The sequence below is a fragment of the Dermacentor albipictus genome, chromosome 8 (assembly GCF_038994185.2).
Source record: "Dermacentor albipictus isolate Rhodes 1998 colony chromosome 8, USDA_Dalb.pri_finalv2, whole genome shotgun sequence".
Taxonomy (NCBI): Eukaryota; Metazoa; Arthropoda; class Arachnida; order Ixodida; family Ixodidae; genus Dermacentor; species Dermacentor albipictus.
Genome location: NC_091828.1, coordinates 27,121,364 through 27,147,996, shown reverse-complemented (window position 1 = coordinate 27,147,996; position 26,633 = coordinate 27,121,364). Strand labels below are relative to the sequence as shown.

Below are 26,633 nucleotides of genomic sequence, written 5' to 3'. Positions count from 1 at the left end.
GCTAAAATCAAACAGTGAGCAACCTGGGACGTATTCATATTGTGGTCTGCATGCTCCCCTTTTCTATAGACTCCATTTTTTAGGGCGAGTGCTGCTTCACAAACTGCCAAGGCATTACCTACACCTTATTGACCCTGCAGGCAGTTCAGACCACAAGAGGTGCGCTCTACCAGAGACTATAGAACACTTTTTGTACACTTGCCTACGATATGCAGTGGAAAGACTATCACTGGAAGAGCGTTTGCTGAATTTCAAGAATGAACCTTTGTCTGAGAAGCTTCTCTTGGGACCTTGGCCACTGTCAGCAAGATGTTCCAAAGACCATCAATTAATTAATTTCTCGCTTAAAGTGGTCTAAATTTGACACTTTGAATAAACATTGTAGTTCATTTTCTTTGAAACTCACCATTTTCGTCGACTTCTTACCTTCTCTCCTTTTACATCCATTCCTGCATTCTCTGAAGCTGAGAACTTTGAAACAGGCTGACCGTTCAGCTTGTCTGTCATAAAAAATGTTTTCCTGTTTCTTGTTCTCCGGCTGCCACGGTCCAAATGCCAACACGAAATGGGATTTTTGTTAAAAGGTATGCAGAATTCCTTTCCAACCACAAGACGGTGCCAATCCCCAGGGGGCTTACAGCTGCTGAGGCAATTTTGTGACATTGCCTAGCAGCACTGTAAAGCAGGCTTTTTCTATCAGCTGCTTCTTGTGCCTACTGCATAGATCAACTTGGTTCCACAAAAACAAATTGAAAAAAAAAAACAACTGAAGAATGTTTACAATTGGAGAAGCATCAATGCTTTCTTTGGGCCAGGGTGGCAGTCAATGTAGCAAGGACAGCCATAAACTGAAAACAAACATTCTAAGCATTTATTGCTACAGCGTTGGTGACACGGATGCTTCTGTGGTGTTGGAGCACTTAAAGGTGGCCTTTATGGCACAGAAAGCCTGAACTCTACAGTATCTGCTGCTACCTAAGTGCATACATGCTATCACAGTTTAGTGTGGCTGCACTATACCCATTCGCTAGTCCAGTTGTCGGTGCACGCATGTCCTGAGTGCCGAGCGATGGGTTCCTCAAAGGGCATCTAGCTGAGTCCGACACGCAAATGCAATGAAATGGTTTAGACACTGTGGAAGGTGTGTCCGCAAGACGCCCAACACAAAAAATAGTTTCTGGCCGAGTACAACCCACTGAAGCTGGCAAATCCACAAACCACAAGTATATGTTTCTGCCAGTATACAAACTACAATGAAATGAGTACATGAGCACTAACACCGGAGCAGACTACGGCTTGACAAAGCACTGTAATGGTACAACAGATGTCAGGTTCAGACATGCACAATCCAACAATGTCAACCTGCAAAAGAGTTCTAAAGAACAAAGACCATGTGAAGATATGACTCAAACAACACTGATGAGAGCCACCTTGAGATTCCAGTAGTTTTTGTCAACTGTGCCGTCCCGCTCATACCATCATCATTCTCTTTACATTGAGCATTCTTCTGTACAATGCCTACACTTGAGCAAGACGTACCACCAGAATGGATGGCTTGTGAGTGTGCAGGATGCTAGCACCTAAGCCGCAAGTTTTCTGCATATCTTGTTGATGCTGCAATGAGCCATAAAGGCCTGGAAAAATGCTGCAAAAGTTGACCAGGTGCATTAAGCAGAAGTGCACCGAAATCAAAAAACACGAAAAATGTGCGCAGGTCTTTGGTACACATATTTGGCAAGTGGCATTGTGGAAAAAAAAAAAAACTGCACACATTTGTTGTTTGTGGGCATCCGAAATGTAAACGATATTTTGAATGCTTTAAAGTAGACTAAGTTCTGTGTAACGTAACAGCTTCTGCTGCAGCTATCAATTTCACTTTTTTTTTGCATGCAAAGATTTTAAACAGCTCTCTTACTTTGGTAATCTTCATTCTTAGGAAATTATGGAAACAAACAAAATGCAATATGTCAGGATTGTGAAAAACTAAATTTCTGTCCATGATTCAGGTTGCCCATCCCTCTGGCTACCAAAAGCACACCAACGTCTCCGACCTTTACTGTAACGGCAAATATCTGTCCAAGCACCGGTAATCAAAAACACATCAAACACAAAGAAAAACACTGACATCCATAAAACTCCCTACTACTGCATCATGCAATGAACATAATGCAATCCCACTATGTGCCACACAGCTAATAACTGGTTCTGACCGTACACAATCCAAAATGAAACATTTTCGTCAGATTTACACACTTCAGAAGATGTGTCCATGAGATACCCAACACACAAAGTTGTTTATCGTTGACTACACGCCAGTGAAGTTAAATGTGGCGACGACAACTGAAAATATTTAAGAAAACATCTCTAAATTCATCATGGACTAGACGGCCCAAACATTGAATACATTAGTGCCACTCAGAGGCCTCGTGACGTAGCCATCATGGTATTGCAGGCTTACGATATCTTTGCTAGCATACAAATGATAGTTTTAACAGCAATATCTGGTTTTGCTATATTACCCAATATACAGAAAGACAGCAACTAAAGCACAGTGTGATTCTCTCATTAAGCTTACATGCATAATGGACTTCGTCACCTTCCAGGCACTCAGGTACAAGGAACAAGGAAGGAGCCTTCAACGAACTGAAATGCGACAAATAGAAAACTCAAAAGCTACATACATTGATCAATAACATCTACGATATATTTTTTAAAATACGAGAAATCAGTGCTGAGCTAACGACCCATGCTTAGCATACTGTGACACACTGTACAATAGTGTAACATAGCAATGTAACATAATGCACTGTACCATAGAGCTGCACTGTCCCTACGTAGCGTATCTAAATATATATTACGCTTAATTTCTATTGCAAAAAAAGGAGTTGTATCCTAATGTTACACAAACAAACATGGTGCAACGTCTGGTAAGGATGTACTATTCCATAAACCTGTTGCAACTGCTTGCCTCTCCAAATGCCATTGACTTGTGAGGACAGAGACACAAGTAGATGTGCTTGTCTTAACTGTGATGTTCAGTTCAAGAAAAAGAACGATCGGCTCGATGGTTTCAATTTCCTTCATTACATAAAACTGTCTGGTGGTCGACCTGCATTTCCAAAACTAAATGCATATAATGCAAGAGGCAGAAATCCGAAAACAAATCACAGGTAAGAAAGAAAGGCACTCTCACCATTATTGTAAATATAAGATTTTTCATAAGCTTTTCACATCGGTCACCAGTATGAACTGACCAGAAAGTGCTTCTGCAAATTGCGTAATGCCATAAATTGTTACATGGATGTGCAACCTTGAAACTTTGCCGAGTGTTGCATAAATACCAGCACCAGGTACACAAGAATTGTGAAGCTAAAATGCTAGCCGATTCCCACTCCCGTTTTGCACAGACATAGCATTTCGCAGTGGGTTCAGTTTATCACCACAATCGCGAGCATTATTTACTTGTTTCATATACAGTAAGGTTAAAATGTATCTCATCTGCCGCGATGCCGCTAAAGGAAAACCGCTTTGTTGAAGAAAACAGTGCTGTCATCCGTCACTGCTATGATGAGAGGTGCAGTTCATCTTAGGGGTGACAGATGGCACCACCATTTTGCTGCAGTGAAATCGCAATTTATTTTAATTGTGTCGCTTCAGCTGACATGCAATTAGGCCAAGTGAATGAAACAAGCACATAATGCTCACAAATGTGGAATTATGCTGAGACCACTTTGAAAACCCTACGTCTGTACAAAATTTGAGTGGTAATCGGCCACCATTCATGCGACACTTGGTAAGGAAAGATGTCTAGCGCTGACGCAGCCTACGCATAATGTAAAATGCAGGAAGGAGTACGGAGGAGGGTACGGTCGCTGTCCTTCTCCACAATCATAGTGTTGCAGCAAACCCTCACACACTCGCACAACAGAGAAAGGGCTTCCAGAGGTCTATGGAAGGCATCACCAGAGGGTAGGCTCAATCGTCACTTCCCCCAGCGATGTTGCCTTGACGGATTCCTTGCCGTAGCCGAAGCATCTCGCAGGCGGCCTCGTAAGAGGCGAAGTAGCAGGAGGTGGTGGCCATGGACTTGAGGGCGCTTGGCATGTAGCCCTTGAAGTAGCCCTGCACGCCCTCTTGCATCATGATGCAGCGTATGCAGTGGACGAAGCCTGTGTACCGCCCAAACTGCATGCCCTGTGCCATGAAACCTTGCACCTGGCATCGAGGGTGGGGTGGGAAAGAGAGAAAAGATGTTATCAGCGACAACAATTAAGCCAGGAAGTTGAGGGTGAAATGGCTCAACGGAGTACTGACACACACCATACTTACTTGGGTAAGGCCTGCACCCTAACTTTGGAGGGCAAAAATTTGGTTTCACTAAGTGTCATGTGCATGCCCACATTCTGCTGCAACTGGACGGCACAAGTTAATGTCTTGTCGATGACGGCATCACCACCATATGCTGCCGGATCGCGTGGCATAGAACCAGTGTGCTTTGACAGAATCAGCTGTGCAGCGGCTCATTGTTTAGCTGTGTTGTGCTTTGGGTGCATAAAGAGGGTGTCACTGCAAAATGTGTTCGTGTGGATACTGAATGTGTAGTGTGTGGTTTTGTTCGAGACTGTCGTCGATAGCTTCAAAGTGACGGGCATGTCAAACAGCATGGATGGCGTAAAGGTCGGCCAGCTCTGGGAGGGATCCTATGAGGCAAGCTCAGCAAAACGACGATGGCAGCAGAACCAATTAGGACGAGTAGTTAAAAAGCGTTTCTAGTTGGCCACCAGTGCTGGCATTATTCTGCATAGCAGTCTGAGCACAGTTTGAGGCTTCAGTGAGTAGCCATCAACCTGCCCCACGTGGGGCCTGTATCCTGCAGCAAATTAAAAAAAAATGTGTGGGCCACACGAATAAATATGGTACTTTCAAAGTTGCAGAAACTCTACCACAAGCTTCTTCATGTAAAAGGATTACATTTGGCAATTATGAAGGTTGAAAAATGTGAGGTGTATAAATGTCAGTGAAATGCAATATAACAACCTGATTATGAACATACGGGGAAGGTGGGAGGTGGAAATTCAAGAAGATGAGCAAAACGAGAACAAGGTGAAAGCAGGAGCGAATGTTTCGACAAGTGGACTTGTCTTCTTCAAGGCGACATATGCTTTCCTCGCCACAGTACATATAGGTGGGGTCCTTCTAAAGGAGAGAGGGCCTCAAAATCTCATAATTGGGCTGTGTGCCTCATAATCAACCTGATTATGAGGCACACAGCAGTGGGGGGGCCTCTAGATTAATTCTGACCACCTTGAATGCATTAATGCGCACCTAAATGTGGGCGCACAGGCGTATTTGTGTTTCAACTGCATCAAAATGCAGCCACTGTGGCCGATATCAAGCCCGCTACCTTGAGCTTAGCAGCGCAATGCCACAGCCACAGGTTGCCTGGCATACATATTGGTATGCCAGGCAAGAACCCATCTCACGATTAATGTCGACGTTAATTGCAACTGGAATTGGAGCCAAGTAGCGACACACTGTATTGCTGAAACGCATCATATGCGAGATGTGTACTGCAGCTGAGCTCCTCCCTTACGTTTCCCTCTGGATATGCTGAGCCGTTTGGCGGCACGCCTGCAAGGCCTGTGCAAGGTCCCCCCATCTTTTGCGTGGCCTGCAATATGCACAGTGCATGCTAGCGCCGAGCATTAATTCCTTGCTGCTTGCAGGCATTGTTTGGTGCAGTGATAAAATTGTTGGGCTTCTCTGCTCAATTCTGCCCAGCACTGGAGAAATTTTAAAGGATTTGTTTTTCTATTGAAGAGCAGTGTAAACAGGCTAGGTAGATATCGTAGGGTAAGATTGCTATGTCATGACAGTGCACCATTATTTGCTGGAAAGAACGGCCGCAGAAGACACAAGCATTGAAAGAAGGCCCTGCATTTGGGCTCTACTTTGCACTGTGCACAGAAGGCCTAACCCAATGAAGTGCTTGATTTGCGCTTGCAGTTCAGGTGTAGTGCCTACATTATCACGCGCACATTGTTTTGTTCTTTGACAGTGACATTTTCCACCAGACTGTCACCGATATTTACTTGTCACTCGGTGAAATGCACACCGACAGTACTGAAATTTTAATTAAATTATGGGGTTTTACGTGCCAAAACCACTTTCTGATTATGAGGCACGCCGTAGTGGAGGACTCCGGAAATTTCGACCACCTGGGGTTCTTTAACGTGCACCTAAATCTAAGCACACGGGTGTTTTCGCATTTCGCTCCCATCGAAATGCGGCCGCTGTGGTCGGGATTCGATCCCGCGACCTCGTGCTCAGCAGCCCAACACCATAGCCACTGAGCAACCACGGCGAGTAGTACTGTCGCTACAATAAGACAATATTAATGCTTTGCCCCACAGCATTGGTGTGTCTGTATTTGATCACGAGGGTTACCCACCAGCCACAAATGGCCTTGTATACTTCGAAGTGCGGCTGCAGAAAAATCGCGCAAACAGAGCAGCGAGATTTAGCACTGAATGGATTGTGAAAGGGTCGATAAAATATGACTCGATGGCATTTGCACTGCCCATGTGCACCCAGCTTTAGATGCCAGTGCCGCCTAGTTTTGATCTATGGTCACTATGGCCGTGTAATACCCCTGTCACACTGGACGTTTTAATGTCATTCAAATCTAATGGCATTAGCATCAAATGACATTATTTGGCTGATACACAGCGACATTTAATGCCATTAGAATCGAATGACTTCTGCAATCGAATGAGTTCAAGAAACTCATTCAGCTTTGCAGTCAAAGCAAATGCATACTCCAGGGTGTCTACCAAGTGGACATTTCCAAATTCCCCGAGTTTTTCAGGTTTTCCTTGAGTGCCTTTGCGAAATTCTCTGAGTGATGCAGAACTAGGTATGTTTTATGTCAAGATGGGCTGAAACCACATCGCCTGATGCTGTCACTCTCTAGTAAGCACATGGAAAAATTAAAAAAAAAAACTTAATCCAGTTTGAGTACTAAGGAGTAGTGTTGATGTTATTCAAGAAGAGAATAGAAAGGAGGGGTTAGTAAAATGCACAGCAAATAAAATGTCTTCGAAAAAATTGCAAATCGAGTCGGACATCCTCAAATACGAATAAAAAGGAGATGCATACAGAAGCACCTATTTTCGAATATGAGCTATTTCTATCAACTGATAGCAAGCTCAGTGGTATGAGTCCCAAACTTTGTCAGAATTGAGATTCTCTCTCATCAGCTGGTGTGTCAACCTCAACTGTCCTGACATACTCTCAGCCCGTGCACGACTCTTCAGTGTTGTGTTACACGGCTTAAAAGAGTTTATTTTGGTTTGGATGAGAGACACCTGCATCTCTTCATCAGCCAATATTTTCTTTTTTTGAGCTCAAGCTCCTCCAAAATGGTAGCTGCATGCTTCCTTTCCCGTTCATTCCCCAATGCATAGGTTTTTTCTGTTCTTGTCCTCCTTCCGCCACTTGTTCGCCCCACGGACTACTTGGGGCATCTTTTTGGTCAGCTGCACAGTCCACGTTAAATTTTTCTAACTTTGTAGGGGCCGCGAAAAGATCCGAAAGATTGGCCCGTTGGAAAAAATAAATGCATGTCATTTACTGCCCTTAAGGGCTCAAACTTCCACAGGCACATTCGAAAATGCTCTGAAGGCCTGTCAGTAGACGTATTAGGCATATCAGTGCTCATACTGTAACCGGAGATACCGGTTGCATGCGTGTATAATTAAGGAATACATACTTTGTCCTGTGGCAATAGCCCCTTCCCACGCTTGTTATGCTTCACTGCAATACTTTTGCATGTGCTTCAAGTAACATGTCTGTAAACAGACAAAGCTGACTTTCGGGAACCGGCATTATGAATCGCACCGTGCTTTCCAAGCTTCTAAGGCAATCGCGAGGGCGACAAAGGCGCAGTCGGTGCCATTGCTGAGAGCGGCGAATTCTTTCAATGAAAAACATGGCACCCAACAGCAAGAAGCTCAATAGCGAACCTCGAAGCGAAGCAGCTAGGTCTAGTGTTGCCACAGTGGTGGCTACGGCTGCCAGCGGATCTGCATGCGAGAGCCCCGGTTCGAGGCAGCGAGGTTATCAAAACGGCAGTGGTGGTGGCTTTGATTAATGCCGTTTAGGACCTGTGGTCACGGCAAAAAGTCAGGAAAATGGGACGGCGAAGGGTTCTTGCATCCAAAATTTCAGATGTTCTGATACATTGCCTCTATGGGGTACTTGGTGGTGCCGCGAAGCCGTCCAAATTATCGGGAACCCGAAAAGTCGGTCGTTGACTGTACACTGGAAAACTCCTTTAGCCGACGACAGGGCGTCAAAGATGATTCATTACGTTTCCTGTCTGTTACTCAAGCCAGCATTACCACGACTTTCGACCTTTTCATCAAAATTATCACTAATTTTCCCTGATAGAGGCACAAATTCTCTGAGTTCTCCTTGAGTTTTTCCAGACTACTCAATATCCCTGAGAATTCCCCGGTTTTCCTGGTTGGTAGATACCCTGTACTTTCCACTCCAGAGACAAGGCAAAATATGACATTGAGCGTTTGTAATTTCTGAAGCACTCGTGTAAAGAGGCTATTAATTTTGCATGGTTTAAAGGGACACTAAAGCGAAACAATAAATCAGTTTAGACTAATGTAGCATTGTTTGAGAACCCTGTGGGCAGTCATTAAAAAAATATATATAGTTTGATTATTAGATGAGGAAATGAAGGTCCAAGTATCAGTATTTAAATTTCGCGCCGAAACCCCAACGCCACTACGTCAGTGTGACGTCAGGGATTCCAAAGTATGTTTTCGCATTTGGGCCACGTTGGCTGAGTAAAGGTTCCCGAAACTTGCCATGCTTAATATTTGGTTCCTTTAGCACACAATGTAGTCAACCTGTACCACTATATATAATTAGTAGGCCCTAGAAGATGCCATCAAAATCCAAGACGTCACAGCCACCAGGTGCGGGAACTTAAGTAGGCGTCGCCACCCGTATTTCATTCTTGCGCTTTTTATGGCTTACCAAACGTCTTATCGTTGTAAGAGTGGTGTTTTTGGTGTTGTAGAACGGTAATTTACTGATGCAGAAGAAATCATTTTTCCCTTTAGTGTCCCTTTAAGGAGTCTGTCATTTTAACTAGAGAAAGACTGTACAGCAGGCTATCACAAAGTGTGTTTGCTCTACACCTCAGTAGCGTGTGGCAGCCATCGCTTTACTAGTTGGCCATACTGTAAACAATCGGGCACCTCTGTACGTGGGTTTCTGGTGTCTCGAATGGCATCTGCATTTATTTGATGATCGAGCCTCTTCCTATGATTAGTATGCGTTGCTCGCAATGGAAAGAACACATCAACTAACTGCTTCACCTACTGCAACTGAGCATCATCGTTCAGCACTGCCACGTCAGTCTGCAATTTATCGGCTATGGCTATTAAGCTGGTTAAGCCTTGTTTTGGTTTATAGTGGCCAGAGATTCTGGAATTGGAAGTTTTATACATGTGTTATTTCAGTGGAGTGACGCCCCATATATATATTAAAGGAAATAGATTGACTTTTCAGACATTTTACACAATGCTCGTTCTACCTTTCTCCCTAATTTTTTTTTTTGCAATAATCGCCATTGATGTCATGACCGAATGACATGAATTTTTCCTATGTAGCACCACCGTGGATCGAATGGCATTCGTTGCATCAAATGTCATTCGAGTCTAATGATATTAAAACGTCCAGTGTGACAGGGGTATAAGTGGTACTCTCTTTCAGAGTATATATGAGGCTTTCCAATAACTACTAACTACTAACTACTAACCCATCAAACTACTTGCATAGTTAACTTACATTAGACCAACGTTAGAGTATGCCAGTGTCATTTGGGATCCGTTTCAATCCGGAATTATAAATCGCATTGAGAAGATACAGAGAAAATCTGCAAGGTTCATTCTTTCCCGCCATTATCGTACTGACTCTGTTTCCGAAATGCTTCGGTTGCTTGATTTGCCTCCACTGGCTCAACGGCGGAAGTTAGCTAGACTTAAATTTCTTTTTTTGTTGTCAAAAGGCCACTTCAATATTGAAACCACGCCCTATCTTGCTCCCAGGCGGGCTAGAAACGTCAGATCAAGCAATCATTGCATGTTCTCAATTCCAAAAGCATATCTGGACATGTACGCTTATTCATTTTTTCCGCGAACGATTAAGGAATGGAACAGTTTGCTGGCGTCTGTTTTGCAGTCGAGTAGCATTGAAATCTTTGAGGAACACGTTAAAAACTTTTATGAAATTTAATCTTAGTGGTGCCGTGCAACCATTGTCACACCATTCTAGAAATACATACAATAGTCTTTCTTTCATGCTGCTTCCAATATCACTGTCACAATGTTAGAAACATGTATTTCTTAGCCAAACTATTGTTTTTGTATTTCATTGTTTCGCATTGTATTTCCAACATTCATTGCTTCATGTCCAATTTACGTTTGTAAAGTGTTTACATTTTTTTACGCTATGTGCAAACCAGCTGTACCCACCCTGTTACGGCCAAGATGGCCAACAGTATTTGAAAATAAATAAAAAATAAATAAAAATAAAGAGTGTGTGCCTATGTGTTCGTCACGACACTACTATGCGTCTGTCTGCTCAGTGCCCAGATTGAGCCCATGCCCCCAGGAAACTTAGCAACAACTTTGTGCAAAGACCAAGTTTGGGTGAAAACCGACAAGAAACCAACACCTACTTTGGGCCAACCAATTTGAATTGAAATGAGGCACCTGCTTCACTTGCAACACTGATTTCTTAAGGCACTTATAGAACTGTTAGTGCTGTATAACCTGTGTTCGAAGTACGACATTAACAGAATAAACATACACTTTGGGTTTTGAGTGTCTGCAGTTTCCTAAGCTGTTCCATCATAATCCCATTGGTTAGGCCTGGCAAGGTACCACATCATAGCCACTTATCTCTCTATGCTACTGACATTGTCTCTGACCAAAAAGGCAGCAGACACACTTCAGACATTGCAACTTGCTACATCCCAGATGGGGGTAGGGTGGTAGTGACCGCAGATCCGGATCATGAGACTGAAATAATCGGAAGAATAAGAATGGGCTGGGGCGTGTTTGGCAGGCATTCTCAGATCATGAACAGCAGGGTTGCCATTATTCCTCAAGAGAAAAGTGTATACCAGCTGTGTCTTACCAGTACTCACGTATGGGGCATAAACCTGGAGGCCTAGGAAAAGGGTTCTACTCAAATTGAGGACGATGCAACGAGCTATGGAAAGAAGAATGATGGGTGTAATGTTTAGGGATAAGAAAAGAGCAGATTGGGTGAGGGAACAAATGCAAGTTAATGATACCTTAGTTGAAATCAAGAAAAAGAAATTGGCATGGGCAGGACATGTAATGAGGAGGGAAGATAACCGATGGTCATTAAGGGTTACGGACTGGATTCGAAGGGAAGGAAAGCAAAGCAGGGGTCGGCACAAAGTTAGGTGGGCGGATGAGGTTAAGAAGTTTGCAGGGACAACATGGCCACAATTAGTACATGACCGGGGTAGTTGGAGAAGTATGGGAGAGGCCTTTGCCCTGCAGCGGGCGTAACCAGGCTGCTGATGATGATGACGACATCCCAGATGTACACTTTAATGCAATTGTGCATGCAGAATACTTTTGGGAACGACTTTTGCAGCCTTACCACTGAAACCATGCACTCGATAGCTCAAAGGCACTACAATGTACCGTACTTATTCGAACATAAGGCGAGGTTTATTCCCAGAATACTTAGCCTCAATGTCAGGTCCCCACCTTATATGCAAGGCTGATAGGTTTAGTTAGTGTTGCAATATGGCGGTAGCAGTGCCACATATCCGGGGATCCATATTTGAGACACCAGCGCAAATTGTAGGAACTAATAAAACTTAGCAAGTGAGGCACTACTTCATTTTTGCACATATAATGAGAGCGAGAATTTTTTAAAAAAATGCAATAGCACAGTGTTTTAGTTTGGCGTTTTTACGCTCCACTCAGCAGCTGAGCAGAGCAGAAGTGCGAATGTGCATGCGCCCTCTACTTAGCCGGAAGCGGGCTAGCAGAGCAACAAACACGGTTCGCTTACAAGCTGCCCGAGAGGAGCATCGCTGCAGTCTTTCGCTAGCGAGGGTGGTAAATGCGTGCGCCCTTTCTCGTGTGTCCATCGAGGCCTCTTACTTGCCTCGCTCTTTCCAAGATGGCTGCCTCCCGTGACATGTTCTTGACCATGCCGTGCACTTCAACCACGCCTTTATGTTCGTCTGTGCAGTGCAAGCCACAAAAGCGATTTCACATAGACTAAGATTTATGTTTGCTACAAGAAGTTGCAATACTGACCCATTTGAATACCCCACAGCATGGGAGAATGTGGTGCGCACTGTGCAGCACGTTGGCTAGCGTTGGTGTCAGAAACTATTGGAATGGATGCAGAAAGCAAGCTCGCTGGCTATCACGCGGCGTTCCCAAAGACGGCGCTTTATTTTCCACTGAATAAAATGGACCGTTAATGCATTACAAGCACACGTCTACATACTTCATGGACAAGGAAGTTATATATATATTCGTTTTACTTTATAGAAGCGATCAATGGGTGTTGTTATTTTGTTTCAATATCGTGAATTTAGCCAGGGGGTGCTGCAACTACGAAAGGTGTGCTCCGTTACGCTAAACGTATAACTAAAACATGAAAATTGCCCGCCGCTCCACTGTGGCTTATCAGGTTAAACTTGGAGTGGACTGTAAGGACACTCAACTAAAACAATCTAGTAAAGACAAGGCGAGGAATATATGCGAATTTCGCCTAGAGGTGCAACTTCATGGCAGTGTGAAATTCGCCTTATAGTGAGGGTTTACTGCAACATGCACCATGCTGCCATGAAGCCACACCCCAATGCAAAATTCGTGTATAAGCTCTACCGATTATTCAGTATTTTGGGCAATCTCCGTCGAGTCTGAATCATCTGTTGGCTACAGTGTACTGCCTTAGATTAGTGTGCATGATTAAAGCACTTTTCTTGGATCCTCCTACAGCACCCTCACCTTATATAATCGTGACTGCCTTATAATTGAATAATTAGTTTAAGTATTTCATGACTAGAGTGTGATCGAGCATAGTTTGAACACTAAATACCAGCCACAAGAGGTCACATTTCTGAGTAATGCCACCTGTTGCATGCACAAGTGTAGCCAGAGGGGGGGGGGGGTGAGGTGGATGGAGGAGGCAACACCGAGCATGTGCTCCCTTGAAATTTCTATGTACCTGACTTTTTTATGCCAAGTGTCAGGTACACAGAAATTTAAAATTCACAGCATAAAAAAACTTGTGACAACACACAACTGACTTCAAACTCGCTCCCCGTTCAAAGCACTAGCCTCCTCCTTCCCCGACCCTCTTTCCTGAAAAAATTCCTGGCTGTGCCACTGGTTCAACGTACTGTTTTCTTTCTTATCTCAATGATTAAAATATACCATATTGTGCTGTACAATTCACAGTTTAGGTGACTGTCAGTAAGCAGTTACCAATCAAAGGTCATGGTAAGTTACGAGCATTCACACTCGGTACTGAAGGGAAGCTAAAACGAATTAGCTATACTGGGTACAATTTGACAGACTAGCTTTGCCAGTGATGCTATCTTGCAACTTTTAAACATTTCTTCAACAACTATCCCTGGTCTGTCAGGTTGCCACTTTGGGCCGCGCAATGAGCGGCAGTGCAGTAGACGATTGAGCAAGCAGGAGCGACTGCCAAAACATCACCATGTCTTGCTTCCACATGTTCATCTTATGTGTCACGACTCACGACAGACGCATATGGGAAACAAAACCAAAACTGTTTGGGAGAAAAGCTATTATACTAAATTATTTAGGGCACTCAGCAGCTTGCCAGTATTCCTCCTAGGGTTTTGAAGTCCAGGACTTTAAGGCAAAAGAATGAGAAGCTTAAAATGTTATGTTGGTACTACTCCTTTAATTCCTGCCTAGAAGTGGCAGGTGTGCCCTCTCGATATGCATCTTTCAAACAATTCACTCTCCCTAGGCAGGGTATGCATTGGTGCAGCTCCTGACCAAGGCAAAGACGAGATGGACACAAGAAGAATGAGAATGATGAAAGCCAACTAATGGCCCCCTAGGTACAAATATAAGCATTAGTCATGCTAAATAGGCGTCTCTAACAGCGATTCCAACCTTTGCTTCCACGAACCTTAGCCCTTTCTGGTCCGAATTTCTTACAATGATGAAGTAAAAATTTTGCATTTCGTGCGTTGGAATGAAAAAACCCAGAGGAACATGAGGAAAAATTCCCACTGGAGTTTTGGCAAGGAATCAAATATTTTTTTTCATGAAATACCAAAAACTCAATGCGCTGTATGTAGCACATGGTTCTTCAGACGTCTTAGCTCACAATCATCATGGTATGAAATACAGCCATAGATTATTTGAAGACAATTCTGTGAGAGCCTAAGTAGGCTACAAGCAGGTTCCAAAAGTAGAGTGCGGAGGCAGAACTTCAGGGCGATGCAACAAATGGATCTTTTTGAAATTTCAGAGAGGGCCACATTTACCTGCTGCGTAAAGTAAACAAATTATGTAATTCACCTTGCCGACAATAATAGTTTTGCTGGTTGTTTTTCTTGACGTCACATATATTCTATAAAACATGACTGTCACAGGAATCATTGGACCAGAAATTGTTAACAAAGGAAGTGCCACACAGGATGGATAAGATGTGGCCACTGGCTCTTTGTCGAAGCTAAGACAAAAATGTGCTGGCAAAGACATACCTGCAGCCTCTTCTTGATGAGATCCAGGGGGTAGACGAGTGTCTTGGACACAAAGCCGGAGAGGGCTCCGCAGGCCACGCTCTGGCTCATACCTGCCAGCACACGGGGCAGAGACACACACACACATCTGGCATTAGGGTGGCATCATTACAGTGGATACTGCACAGATACGAGAGCCCAGGGTAAGTCATTATTCTGACCAATCAATCAGGTTGTTTGTGCTCAATTACCTTCAGGAATTTGAATTTTGCAGTGGGGTTTGTTGAACCGCTTGAGTGTCTTCTTTTTTTTTTTGATTACCTCTTTCTTGTCCCCTGCTAGCCTCCAGTTCTTTTTTTTTGTGTGTGTGCATGTTGGTTCCAAAATATTTCATGCTACAGGTGAGCTGGTTCTTTGTTATTGCTTTCAACTAGCCGTGACTGTGCAGCCAGGAAAGAGTGACAGAGCACCGAGATGTGCGCTCTACCAGCTGTCAGAAATTTAACCTTTGTCCTATGTGTTTAGCTAACCTCTCCATAGATAATGCAACGTTCCTGCAATATTTGTAATAAGAGTGATATACAAACATGCACTTAGGAGCAGAAGTTAGTGCACATGGGCGGGTCTCCGTGTTATCTCAAGAGCGGCAATGCAAGTATTAATGTTGTGCTCGGAAACGGTAACTATACCAGCTTCATCCAAACTTAAGCCAAAGTAAACGACTGCAGCGACACCAGATGAAAAATGAGGTCGAAGGAACAGTGGCGCTGTCTGTTGCTTGGGGAGCGAAACCGCTCTTTATTGAATCACATCCACCACGAGTGGTACTGTTCCAATAGGACAGGTAGCGCCCCTATTTATAGAGGAAATGACATTTTTCGGCCAACACTCTTGCAGATGACATGTTCTCCTTTATGCTGGATGTAGCTCTGCACTTAAAGATGGCACTGAGCAAAACCCGCAATAAAATCTAACTTATGCACGCAATTTGAGAGCTAAGACACCAGCGGCAAACCAGGAACATTAATTTATACTGGCCTCCCTTATCAACACACCATGCTGCATATAAGCAAATCAGAAAAGAAAATGAGGGGCCTAACGAAAGCAACGGCGTTAAGCTTAGGTAAACTTAATTTGCTTCAATATCACTGCAGCCAAGGTACTCTGCTGATGAACAAGACTACCATACCATCAGCAATTCACTGTCAAATTCACTGCCACTCCATTTGATTAAATAAAGGAAAATTATAGTAATATATGCATGAACTGTAGAGAACCGTGAGCTTACAAAATGCATGCAATATTGTGAATTAATTATTAGCTCATATTTACATTTCTAGCTTTACGTTACAGTGCAGCCAATGAGAAAATTTCCAAAGGGCATAAATGAGACATGTCAGCATCAACATAATGTAATAGGACATTGCACAGGTGAGAGACATAGACAGTCACAAAAAAGCACTGGTGATGCTAAAGATGATAAATGGTGTTGAAAAATTGGAATTCAGCATCTACAAGCCATGATTTGCAGGTTTTGACTTGCAGGTTTTTGATTATGATGCAATTTCTAAAAAAAAAACTTCATAAAATGTAATGCCATTCGTATGTCCTCTCAGACCCTTCCCCTGTTTTCATAACGCACAATAACTAACACTTGTCCGTGAGGGTGATGATGCTGCCCGCTACACTAGCTACTATCACAGCCACATGGTGTCTTTCGCCTTGGCATGGCCATGTTATAGGTTGGCTTGGCAAACTAACATTGGGCAGACTTGGGAATTGCAAGGCTTGCAAAATAATAGAGCCAAAATGCAAAAGCTAAAAATTATGCATATTTGGTGAAAAATACTAAGAATTATTTCATTACTTGATATCCTGGATACTTATTAAAGTAATCTATAGACTTTATTGTGTGAGGATGCCGTGAAAGGGCATTTTGTTCTGTACTGGAAAGCAAAATGAGCTTGGATTAGGCAAATAGAAACATTGCTGAAGTTTATTTATAAAATATTCATATAATGGCCGTCAAAATTTTGGTTGTTGTTTTACGCTGGTTCGATGGAGTAGGTCACGTTGCGTGGGCAGAATAGAATCATAGAGCGGGTCAGAGAAATCAGACTGTGAAGTCCTATTGGGACTGCGGATGTTATTTGTAGTCTTCTGAAATTTGATTTTTCCAAGTCGACGGGAGTAAAAAATTGTTACATTTTCGGTGTCCACAGGAAATCGCAAGCAATATTTATAAATCAGCCATAATGGTAATGAACAATAAAAGGCTGGTGCACAACAAAAAGCGTGCGTTTTTCAGTTCGAGTCACAATGAGTGCACTTGGCTCGTGTGAGTTCAAATACAGAATATACTCTGCTTTCAAAAGTAGAAAAATAAACATAGAACACAATCGTGGCTAGAAAACTCTGATTTATTGCTTTCAGAAAGAGCAAATGAAGTTGCAAATACACTAAACTCAGAAAGAGTGAAAGGTGGTCATCATTCCTGGTTGTGTTACAAGAAGCACCTAGAGTGGTTTGCAATCCAAATGCAATGCAGGTACACCCTAATAATTGTAGCAACCAAATACCTTCAACCCCCACTAAATCTAAGGAAACTGAACATCCGATTCTCAAATCAAACACTTTGACTTAAACGCGAGCATCCATTTTGCATTGCTGCATGCGTACTTCCTTTCTTAACTTTCTTACTGCTGCTGATGCCTGGTGCTGTCACTTTGTTTCAAAATGGTAATTGTTGCGTTGCCTGTCCATATTGATACTCCTAGTCTGTTTTTAAACTTAAAATATTATCTACGAACTTGAGTGTACCTTGAGTTAGATATTACAGCTCTCTTGAGAGCCTTTGCCCTGCTTTCGAGTGTTATTTGGTACTTTCTATGCCAGGTAAAAATAATGGCTGACTGAGAGCTGCTTCTGTGTTAGTTCACCTGATCACCGACTATGCTTGCTGCTATTGTTCCCGCACTGCCTGTTTCTGGGCCCAACTTAGCCCAATAAATGATTTATAGTTTAGTCTTTTGTTTCTTCCCTGCTTTTTCGCTGTCACTGAACTATGACAGCATTCATAATTTGGAATGTTCGTGTTCCTTCAGGTACAGTGTGCCCGCTCGAAGGCAACATCATGGTGTCAAGGGAATGGGTGCACGTACCGGTCACGTGGCTCTCGGGGTGGAGCAGCAGCTCCCAGAGGTTGACAAAGAAGAAGTAGAAGCCAAACTGGAATCCCGACAGGGGCCCAATCTGCAGAAGGGTGGGCAGCAAGCCACGGTAGAAGGCCGTGGGGCCCTCCTGCCGCCACATGCAGCTCACCGCCTGCCCTATAGAATGGTAAGTCTGCATGGAACACACACAGCAGGAGCTCACTGGGGATTGCCAAGGTCGTGAAAAGGAAAAAGGCTTGAAACTTGTGTTTTCAGTATGCTACTTTGACTATCGTCATCAGCCTAATTACATTCATTACAGATCCCAGACCTCTCCTGGCATTCTTGAATTACTCCTGCCTTACGTCAGCAGACCTCATCTTATGCCTTCAAATTTCCTCATCACACCGCGTGATTCTCAGCCATCCTCAACTGCGCTTGCCTTCTTTTGGCACCCAGTATGTAACCCTGATATACCACTGGTTATCTCCCCAATGCAGATAACAGCCTGCACAGCTCCATTTTTTGCTCTCCATATCCACCCGTGGTTGCTGTGTAATAAATGATACCCAAAACATGGCAGCCATGTCGAGTTTCTGGCTGTTGCAATCGCTTCAGGCACATGTAGTACACAAAAGCAGTGCCTTTGAAATCTTTATCAGTTACATTAAGAGAATCAATCCTGGCGGGTTTATTTGGACACAAACTATAGTCAGAGCTGTCTTCCTGATTCTTAGCATTATGCCTATCATTCTATGCTCCATCACTCACTGCATGGTCCGTAGCTTCTTTACACCCTTATGAATTGCGTGTTGGACACTGATACACGACTGACCTCCAGGCATTGCGTGCATAATTGCAACATGCCAAGATAGTGCCTCAATAGTAAAAGCACGCATGAAAATATTTCTCTAAAATTAGCTGCGCATATTTCAGCCACTTCTGACTAGTAAATGTGCACAAAAATATCTATTGATATACATTAATTTTTTCACAGTTTTGCCCAGAAGGTGAAGCATTGACATATGAACAAACAGTGCAAAGAAACAAGACTAAGGGACATAGGGTACACTCTAGGCATATAGAAGGACAGTGTGCATGAAGCTATCAGCCATCTTGGCTCGCCCAAGCATTGCACCCGCTGCAAATTAATTCCAAGATAGGGCGCGCGGGCCACATTTGCACTCGGGAGCGGGGACATCCATTCGGAGCCATGGCTGCAAGGCCTGCTCACCTGCCCCTCCAGTGCACGCTTCATCATGTTACCACGCGCTCAGCTCCCTGCTCTTTATGTGCACATACTGAGCATGCGAGAAGACAGCGCGCATCAAGTCACCATCCTTCTCGCCTCACCCTTGCATGCTTCCCCTTGCACACACAGCATATGGCATGCAGGGCACGATAGGATCTTATTGCACTTGGACTTCCTACGGAACGTCACAGTGGTGCAGATGGCAAAAATTCACCTGTAGTGCCCACATAGGTACAATCGCAATTAAAAAAGTTGTATGCACTGGTGTCTGCTGCCGGTACCAGGATGTGTCTATGCAGTATGTTTCCATCTCTCATTGTTTATGACAAGCAAATTACATTAGGCAAATTTCTAAAATGGCTGGGTCTTTTCAAAGCATTCTGCACATGAAACAGGTATTCAATTTTTTAAATTTTTCAGAGAGTTCAGTCATGAAGTTGGCGTCTGTGGTCTTAACAGAACGACTTCATAATTCAAAATTTCTAATCTGTCCTTCTGCTCTGTGCTTATACGACGCCGAAGGTGTAAGTATGTGTAGAAAATTTAGATTTTCTACAGACCGAGCTAACTGACATCTGAAGGGGAATAACTGCTTATTGGTAGTGATATAGACACTGCAGTTATTCGGATAGGTTTCTAAAAATGTAAGGAAATGTGCCACGATAAATTTTTTTTAGCACGAAACATTTGATTAAAGGCCCTTCATATGCGTCATAACAAGTTGATTGTAAAGTGGGTGTTAAGCCATGTATGATCAAAACATTTTTTGATAATTTCATTTGGCCTATATCTTATGAGCAGCGTTCTGTCTGCTGGGTGCCCAAGGTACTTGAGAACACGGCTTCAAATCGCCATAAAAAATACAAGTTCTTCCATCTGTCTAGGCAATTAGCCTTGTCTTCCAGAACCCGTTGTCCACCTGTCCAGCACAATTATTCCAGGGTGTAAGCTTTGAGCCTGACACATGAGATAAAACCATAAACTGTACTAGTCACGCTACACACAGCCCACAGCAATTTCAAGATTGCCACACTCTTGAATTTCATGAAATCCTTTGTTGTCCGGGTGACACAAGAGTTCTTCGCCAATGATCATTCAAGACAAAGAGGAACAAGCGCTGCCAACCGTCAGATGATACTCAGGAGGTCGACTTTCACCAGCAGTTGGAGGCCATGATGAGTGAGAACCCTGAAAGGCTAATTGCAACCATTGTCAAGCAGCATTAATTAGAAGATTCAGCAGCTAAGCTTCCTGTGCACAACTTCATTAGGCTACAGTTCTGAGTAATAGTTTGCTTGCTCCCACAATGCCTGCGCAACTCAAGGGCAGCTGGGTGTGAACTTGTGCGGCCGTGTCACCCTCATGTGGCATCTTAGTTCCCAATGCAAATTTGCCACACTGCTATGCATGGGTAGCATCAATGAGAGGAGAACTAAGAAAACAGCCGCACAATGTTAAAAACTCGCCAAAAACTGATATCGTGGAAGCACTGCAAAACATTACTTGTGCTATGTGATACGAGCATGCAGCTGTTATCAAAGCTAAATTCAGTGAGCTACTGAGGCTGAAGTTGGTTTTGCTTAATGGTCCTATTATTTCTATTAGCTAAAACAAAGAAGTTAAGTATACTGAAATGCATACTTTGATTCTTGTCTGAAATATTGTTGCTATTCATGAAGTTTGTGAAGGTGCCATTATGTCCTCAAATATTTTGCGCACCCAGAATTGTAGCTGCACTCAAAGATGCTTCTTTGTTTCATTTTGTCATGTGTAATTCAATGGCATACTGCAGAAGCGTTCTTCCTTACAGTCGTCTTCTTCCTACATCCTAAATTTTTTGAATAAACGGGCCTGCTAGTACGCCTATTGTGTTACAAATATGTACACATTTTCCTTGGTGTCCTCACTTGAGCCCCACTGTGCCAGCTTATATCAAACCTTGGAATACAGCCTTTCTCGAGCAGACTCTATAGTATCTGAACTAATTGCGAGGCCAGGAAATGGCAGCGTGCCTGCAAATGGCGCACTGAAAGCAGTGGAAGCTTGGAACAAATGAACGGTTCAAATAAATTCTGTAAATATCCACAAAACGAATGAAATACCATGCAATGGGAAATTACCACCTACTTGTTAAGAGAAATGCTACAACACAACATTCAGCCACCATGGCAAGTTGTAATAAAAGAAATTGAAATCAAGTCATAAAAAATCTAGTGACTTTATCGCACCCCTTTTCACATGCCATTTTCCACCTACATGACAACAAGCCAGGCATTTCTTTTTTGTTTTTGCTATAATCAGAGCAGGCATCTTTTTATATTTACATGCATCATTTTACTTTTTGCTTGCATTCGTTTTCCACTAGATATTGTTTATCAAGCTGTTGCTCAGTGCAAGGCATGCCTACAGTATGCAAATGTCTCTGATGTTGCCAGCAGCTCTACAGCAAAGGATGTGCATCTCATCAGATCGCATATGTGTATAGCTAGGTACATTGTCGAATGTGTGTGTGCACCAGTGATTAATCTGGATTGTACGGTGAGACATACATAAATAGCAAACAAACTCAATTTGAAGGATTTAAATTCGACAACAAATTACTATGCTCACCACTATCGTGATTTAAGTGTTGCTTGTCTTTCTGGGCACAAGTTTGCCCAAAAAGGGTTTAGATTCTCAACTCAACACTTTTGGCAATGTTCGGTTTTTCATTATTACCACAACATGAAAATATCTTTTTATTTTCTCGCTGCGTTGCAGCTCAGTGGATATGGTCTTGCGCTGCTGAGCATCAAGTTAGATACCGGCTACATTTCGATAGGGCCGGAATGCAAAGACACTCGTGTGCTATGCATTGGGTGAACATTAAAAGAACCCCAGGGGGTCAAAATTATTCTAGCATCTTCTGCTATGATGTGCCTCATAACTAATCAAATTATGGCTTCAGCCCATGTAACCCCAGAATTTCGTATTATTTCTTTAGTGTCCCTTCAAGGCAATAACACACATTTCAAGTGAAGGAGTTGGTTCTAAGCTGCCCCGTACAGGAATAATATTTGGTTTAGGAGCTCATTACTGTACTGCTTAGTGACTAGGCAAGTTTGTTTTCCATGAACAAAGAAGAATGCATGGCTCCTCAAAACGAGGGGACGCACAACAATAGTGCTGGCAACCCACCTTGGGTTCCATCTGTGCTACGAGGCGGGTTCGTATGACGTCGAAAGGATGCGCCACGGCAGTGCTGATGCAGCCTGATGCAAAGCCGCACGTGAAGTTGATGCTGTTGTGCCACTGCTGGCCACGGTCGGGTCCAAGGCCCGTCTCAAGCTGCCGCGTCAGGTATTCCCAAGAGGAGAACTGCACGTGGCAATGACGGCCACAGTGAGAGAAGCTAGCTACACGAGAGAAGCTAGCTTTCACACACACACACAGCGAAGGAACTCCTGCCGAGGTGCTTAGAAGAAAACTGCAAGTGGCAACGATCAAAGACACAGGAGATAGTGTGTGCCTGCTCTTTTCCACCACTTCTTTGAGCACATTATTCCAAGGTTAGCACATACAACCAGCTATGTTAATGATCTGCAAATGCCAGTATGCAGTGTCGAACACACTCTGTGAAGTGATTAACAGTGGTTGAACGAGGGTGGCTTCAGGCTGGAGCCAATGTTTCGATGAGGGAACATGTCCTTGTCAGCACAACTACCGACGCAGTAGCTGCCCTGACAAAGACAGTTGCCCTCGTTGAAACGTGGGCTCCAGCCTGAAGCCACCCTTGTTCAAATACTGTTAATCACTGTGTTGCATCACGCAATGGCTTAGGCACCTAAACATGATATGCTCCTTGACTGTACACCTTTCCATTACAAACATAAAATGAATGTGCTCTTTGATATTAGTAATTTCCCAAAAGGAAAACAGAATTCAATGGGTAAACATTGTTCTTTCACTGTTCTCATCACTGCATAATTGATGCAGATGGTGGCAGAAGCTCAAAAGAAAGCCACGGAGTGAGGAGATGAAGCATTACACAAAGATGTTGCTTGGTCAACTGAGAAAAAGAATAGTGTAGTATGCGTACCTAGTGGCACGCATAGATAGCTCCCCTTCCTCCTTAGGAAAAATAGTCTCGACAGTTCAGAGCCTTGTCTTATATACCTAGACAATTTAACCAGATGCAGAAAATAGCTTGCACACATGTGAAGAAAAGCATCTAAGTATTAACAGATCACTTGCTTTTGTTTACCAAGGAAGTACAACTAAAGCCAACAAGCACCACAAAATATGTATGCTAATATTTTGACACAAAGAGCCACACCAATGTTTTTACTAGGGTAATGTGCTGCTAAAACTGCACAAAGGTCCAAACACTACTGCTGCATTCTTCTCCCAGAGTTTTTCTAACACTGTACAGGAGCTAGAAAGATACACAATTTTTTTTTTCAGATGGAACTACTTTCAAAGAGCACATGTGCAGCGTTTAAGTTTTCCAATACCTGGTACCAATAGCCTGTGAGCAACATTATACGCAGGCATGCAATAGCTTGAGAAAAATTGGACATCTCGGCTATGAAATGTCCTTCAAGCTTGATACTTTACGTACACTTGAAAAGGTAAACTGAAATTTGAGGGCTGCAGAAGGTGTGCAGATGCTGCAGAAAGGCAATGGCCCATGCAAGCGGATGAACACACAGAGTAAACCTGCGGCACCCAATAAATAAATAATACACAAAAATAAGGAAGAACAAAGGGGGAACGTTATAAAAAGAGGAGAGGGGAACAAAGGGGAACAAAAGGCCAACCTTGTTCAAATGTTCACAAACGGTGAAGGCTTCGTACCGTGCAGCATCTGAGAGGCATGCACAGATATGCACGATGCAATAAAGGTATCCAGGTGTGCAAAACTAATGCATTGCCCTTTGGTTTTCACCTATATTTTTGTAACAGCTGAAGATATTTTCTAGTTGAATATATACTTCAGGCACATGACTATACCTTAGACAATAATAATGCTATAATAAAAGGTGACTGTTCTGTAAAGTAATGGCCAATTGCCATTTAAATTCTGCTGTGTGTTCTGCCACTTTTGCTCACAAAAGTACATAACTTGTCCAGCATATATTACATATAAAGCATTTACACATACACATAATGTAAATATGTGTATGCGTAAATACCCTTCGACATAATGAGCATCATCAAAGCTGTGCTAAGCAGGACACTGCAGTATCACTGCTCAACTTTCCATGGCCCAAGTATAATGGAATGGGAATGGCTTCAGTGCAACTTGCTTGTCATTTGTACTTGCTTGGTTACAATTTGTAAATGGCAATATGGGCCATAGGGTACATTAGCTTAAAATATAATTCACAAATTTTTGTTAATTAGTCGATCATGCATTTCAATGTTTTGTGTAAGTAGTGGCCGCTGCTTCGAGTTGACCACCCCATGAACTCGAATGGTGCGATCTGCCACATGCAACCTTTAAGAATTTTTGAAAATGTTCACTCGAACACCGTGTATTCCACTCATGCCAGAACAAAATGAATTTATATTTATGTCACAGCCTCCACAGCCTTTCTAAATTTATATTCAATACAGTGTAATATGCTATTGGTCTTTATAACTTCACGGAAATCAACGAATGTGCCTAAAATAATGGTCTTCAATATATTCTAACAACTGCTCACTGCCCCATTCTCGGTAATTTATGATCAGCTAGATGCATAAGAAACCAGCTTCTGTTGGACGGGAATCGGACAGTAATGGAGACGAGCTGTTAAACAAGAGCTCTGCAGTGAAGTGTCCTTCCTGTTTCTCAGCAAGCTTGACGCCTCTGCGACGCTTCATCCGTCTGGCAAAGCTGCGTGGCCCTCTCTCCTCGCTTTCCTTCGTCTGTTTACGCGCGCGTTTCGCAACTCAAACCCGTACACCGTCCTGAAGAACGAACAAACAAAAGTGCGAAGGCCTCGACCTTGGGAGAGTGAGCGCGCGTACCGCGCTTAACCCGGCGCCCCAGAAACCAGGAGCCACAGATGGGTGTCAGCGCCCGCTCTTACCGGCCGTCGGGACGAAACTGTGGCGTCAACGAACGCTAGCAGACAACGTCGTCTGACACAGCAAAGCGAAACGTAATATACTGGCAAGGTCGTGCCTGCCGCGAAGAAATAAACAGATGCTAAAGTTGACGGCAAAAAGGTTAGCGGGCCACCGTGTAGGATGACACATTCGGGTGCGTTCAAAGTGAGGCAATATTTTTGTTTTCCTTTCACACGAGCGTACGTCCCGAAATGCGCGTCTCAAGGTGTGAGGGCGTTTATAAGCGGCGTGCGAGTTGCTGATTACGCAGTAAAATTTAGACGAACAGCACAACAGCATCCTGCAACTGCTACGGCAGTCCCCAAGGTCAGCTGTCGGAAACCACGTGCTCCAAATGCGGCGCACCGTTTGTTGACACGCTACGCATCAACGTATTCGCCGCGGTCTGTCGCTTAGCTCACCTGAACTCCACCGTAGACAACAGAGAGCATCTGAGCGGGCACATGTCCTTTCCAGAAGGCGTTGATGCCTTCCTCGCGAAGAATGCGCCGAGTCCCGCGCCATACTCCCGTGTACTTGGCAGTCGGGTGGGACGCCTTGATGGGGTCCAGCTGTAGCTGTTGAGAACAGAGACGCGCATTACGTTCTGTACTAGCCTACTAATTAAGTGCCTATAGCGACCGGCTAAAGGAGCACCGAAACGTATGACTCCATTTGCGTCACTCTGATGTAGCCGCGGTTATCTACAGGTGTGCCGGTTATCTGCCAATCGCCCGGTGCGTTGACCCAAATACATACAAGCGTGAAATACACGAGTGTTTCCTAATCGAACGCTACCGAAAGTAATGCTCCGAAAGCGATCGGAGATGAATTTTTATTGCATTGACACGAGACGCCTTCAAAAACAATCGCGAGCGAACACGACGTTTCGTTTCTGTTCGATCGTGATTGAACATTACTCTTCCGGATTACATATAAGCTTGCAACTATTCACATTTGCGATCGCACGTGGTATCATTGCAAAGTCTGCAAAGTATACAAGGACCACACGCCCAGCATTTTAATGTTTTGTTATACCTGGTAGCAAAGGAGTCGGAAGATCGCGGCGCAAGGAGCGTCGGCTTACCTGGAATCGGATCTTCACGACGTCGAACGGCTGGCAAAGGAAACGTGTGACGAACCCGCTGATCGCGCCGGCGATCATATGATCGACATGGGCGAGGTCGTCCTTTCCGCCCCCGTGTCCGATCATCTAAAGCGAGCATCGATGCGTTCGTTCTCTTGCACTTGTACTAACGGGAAGGTCAGCCCGGTGGCGACGCGCTTTTCGAACACGCAGACCGCAGCGCACACCGCCCGCCATGCTTGGCAACTTGGG

The 26,633-nt window shown here is 43.7% G+C and overlaps 1 protein-coding gene across 1 annotated transcript; it reads right to left on the bottom strand.

Annotated features, from left to right (window-relative positions):
- Nucleotides 1–849: 849 nt before the first annotated feature.
- On the bottom strand, nucleotides 850–26,633 carry LOC139048704 (mitochondrial thiamine pyrophosphate carrier-like). Its single transcript, XM_070523199.1, has 6 exons — nucleotides 26,382–26,633; nucleotides 25,717–25,872; nucleotides 22,397–22,576; nucleotides 17,977–18,160; nucleotides 14,837–14,928; nucleotides 850–4,215 (listed from the first exon to the last, which is right to left on the bottom strand). The coding sequence occupies exons 1-6, from the start codon at nucleotides 26,505–26,507 to the stop codon at nucleotides 3,976–3,978; spliced, it is 978 nt and encodes a 325-aa protein (XP_070379300.1). The 5' UTR covers nucleotides 26,508–26,633; the 3' UTR covers nucleotides 850–3,975.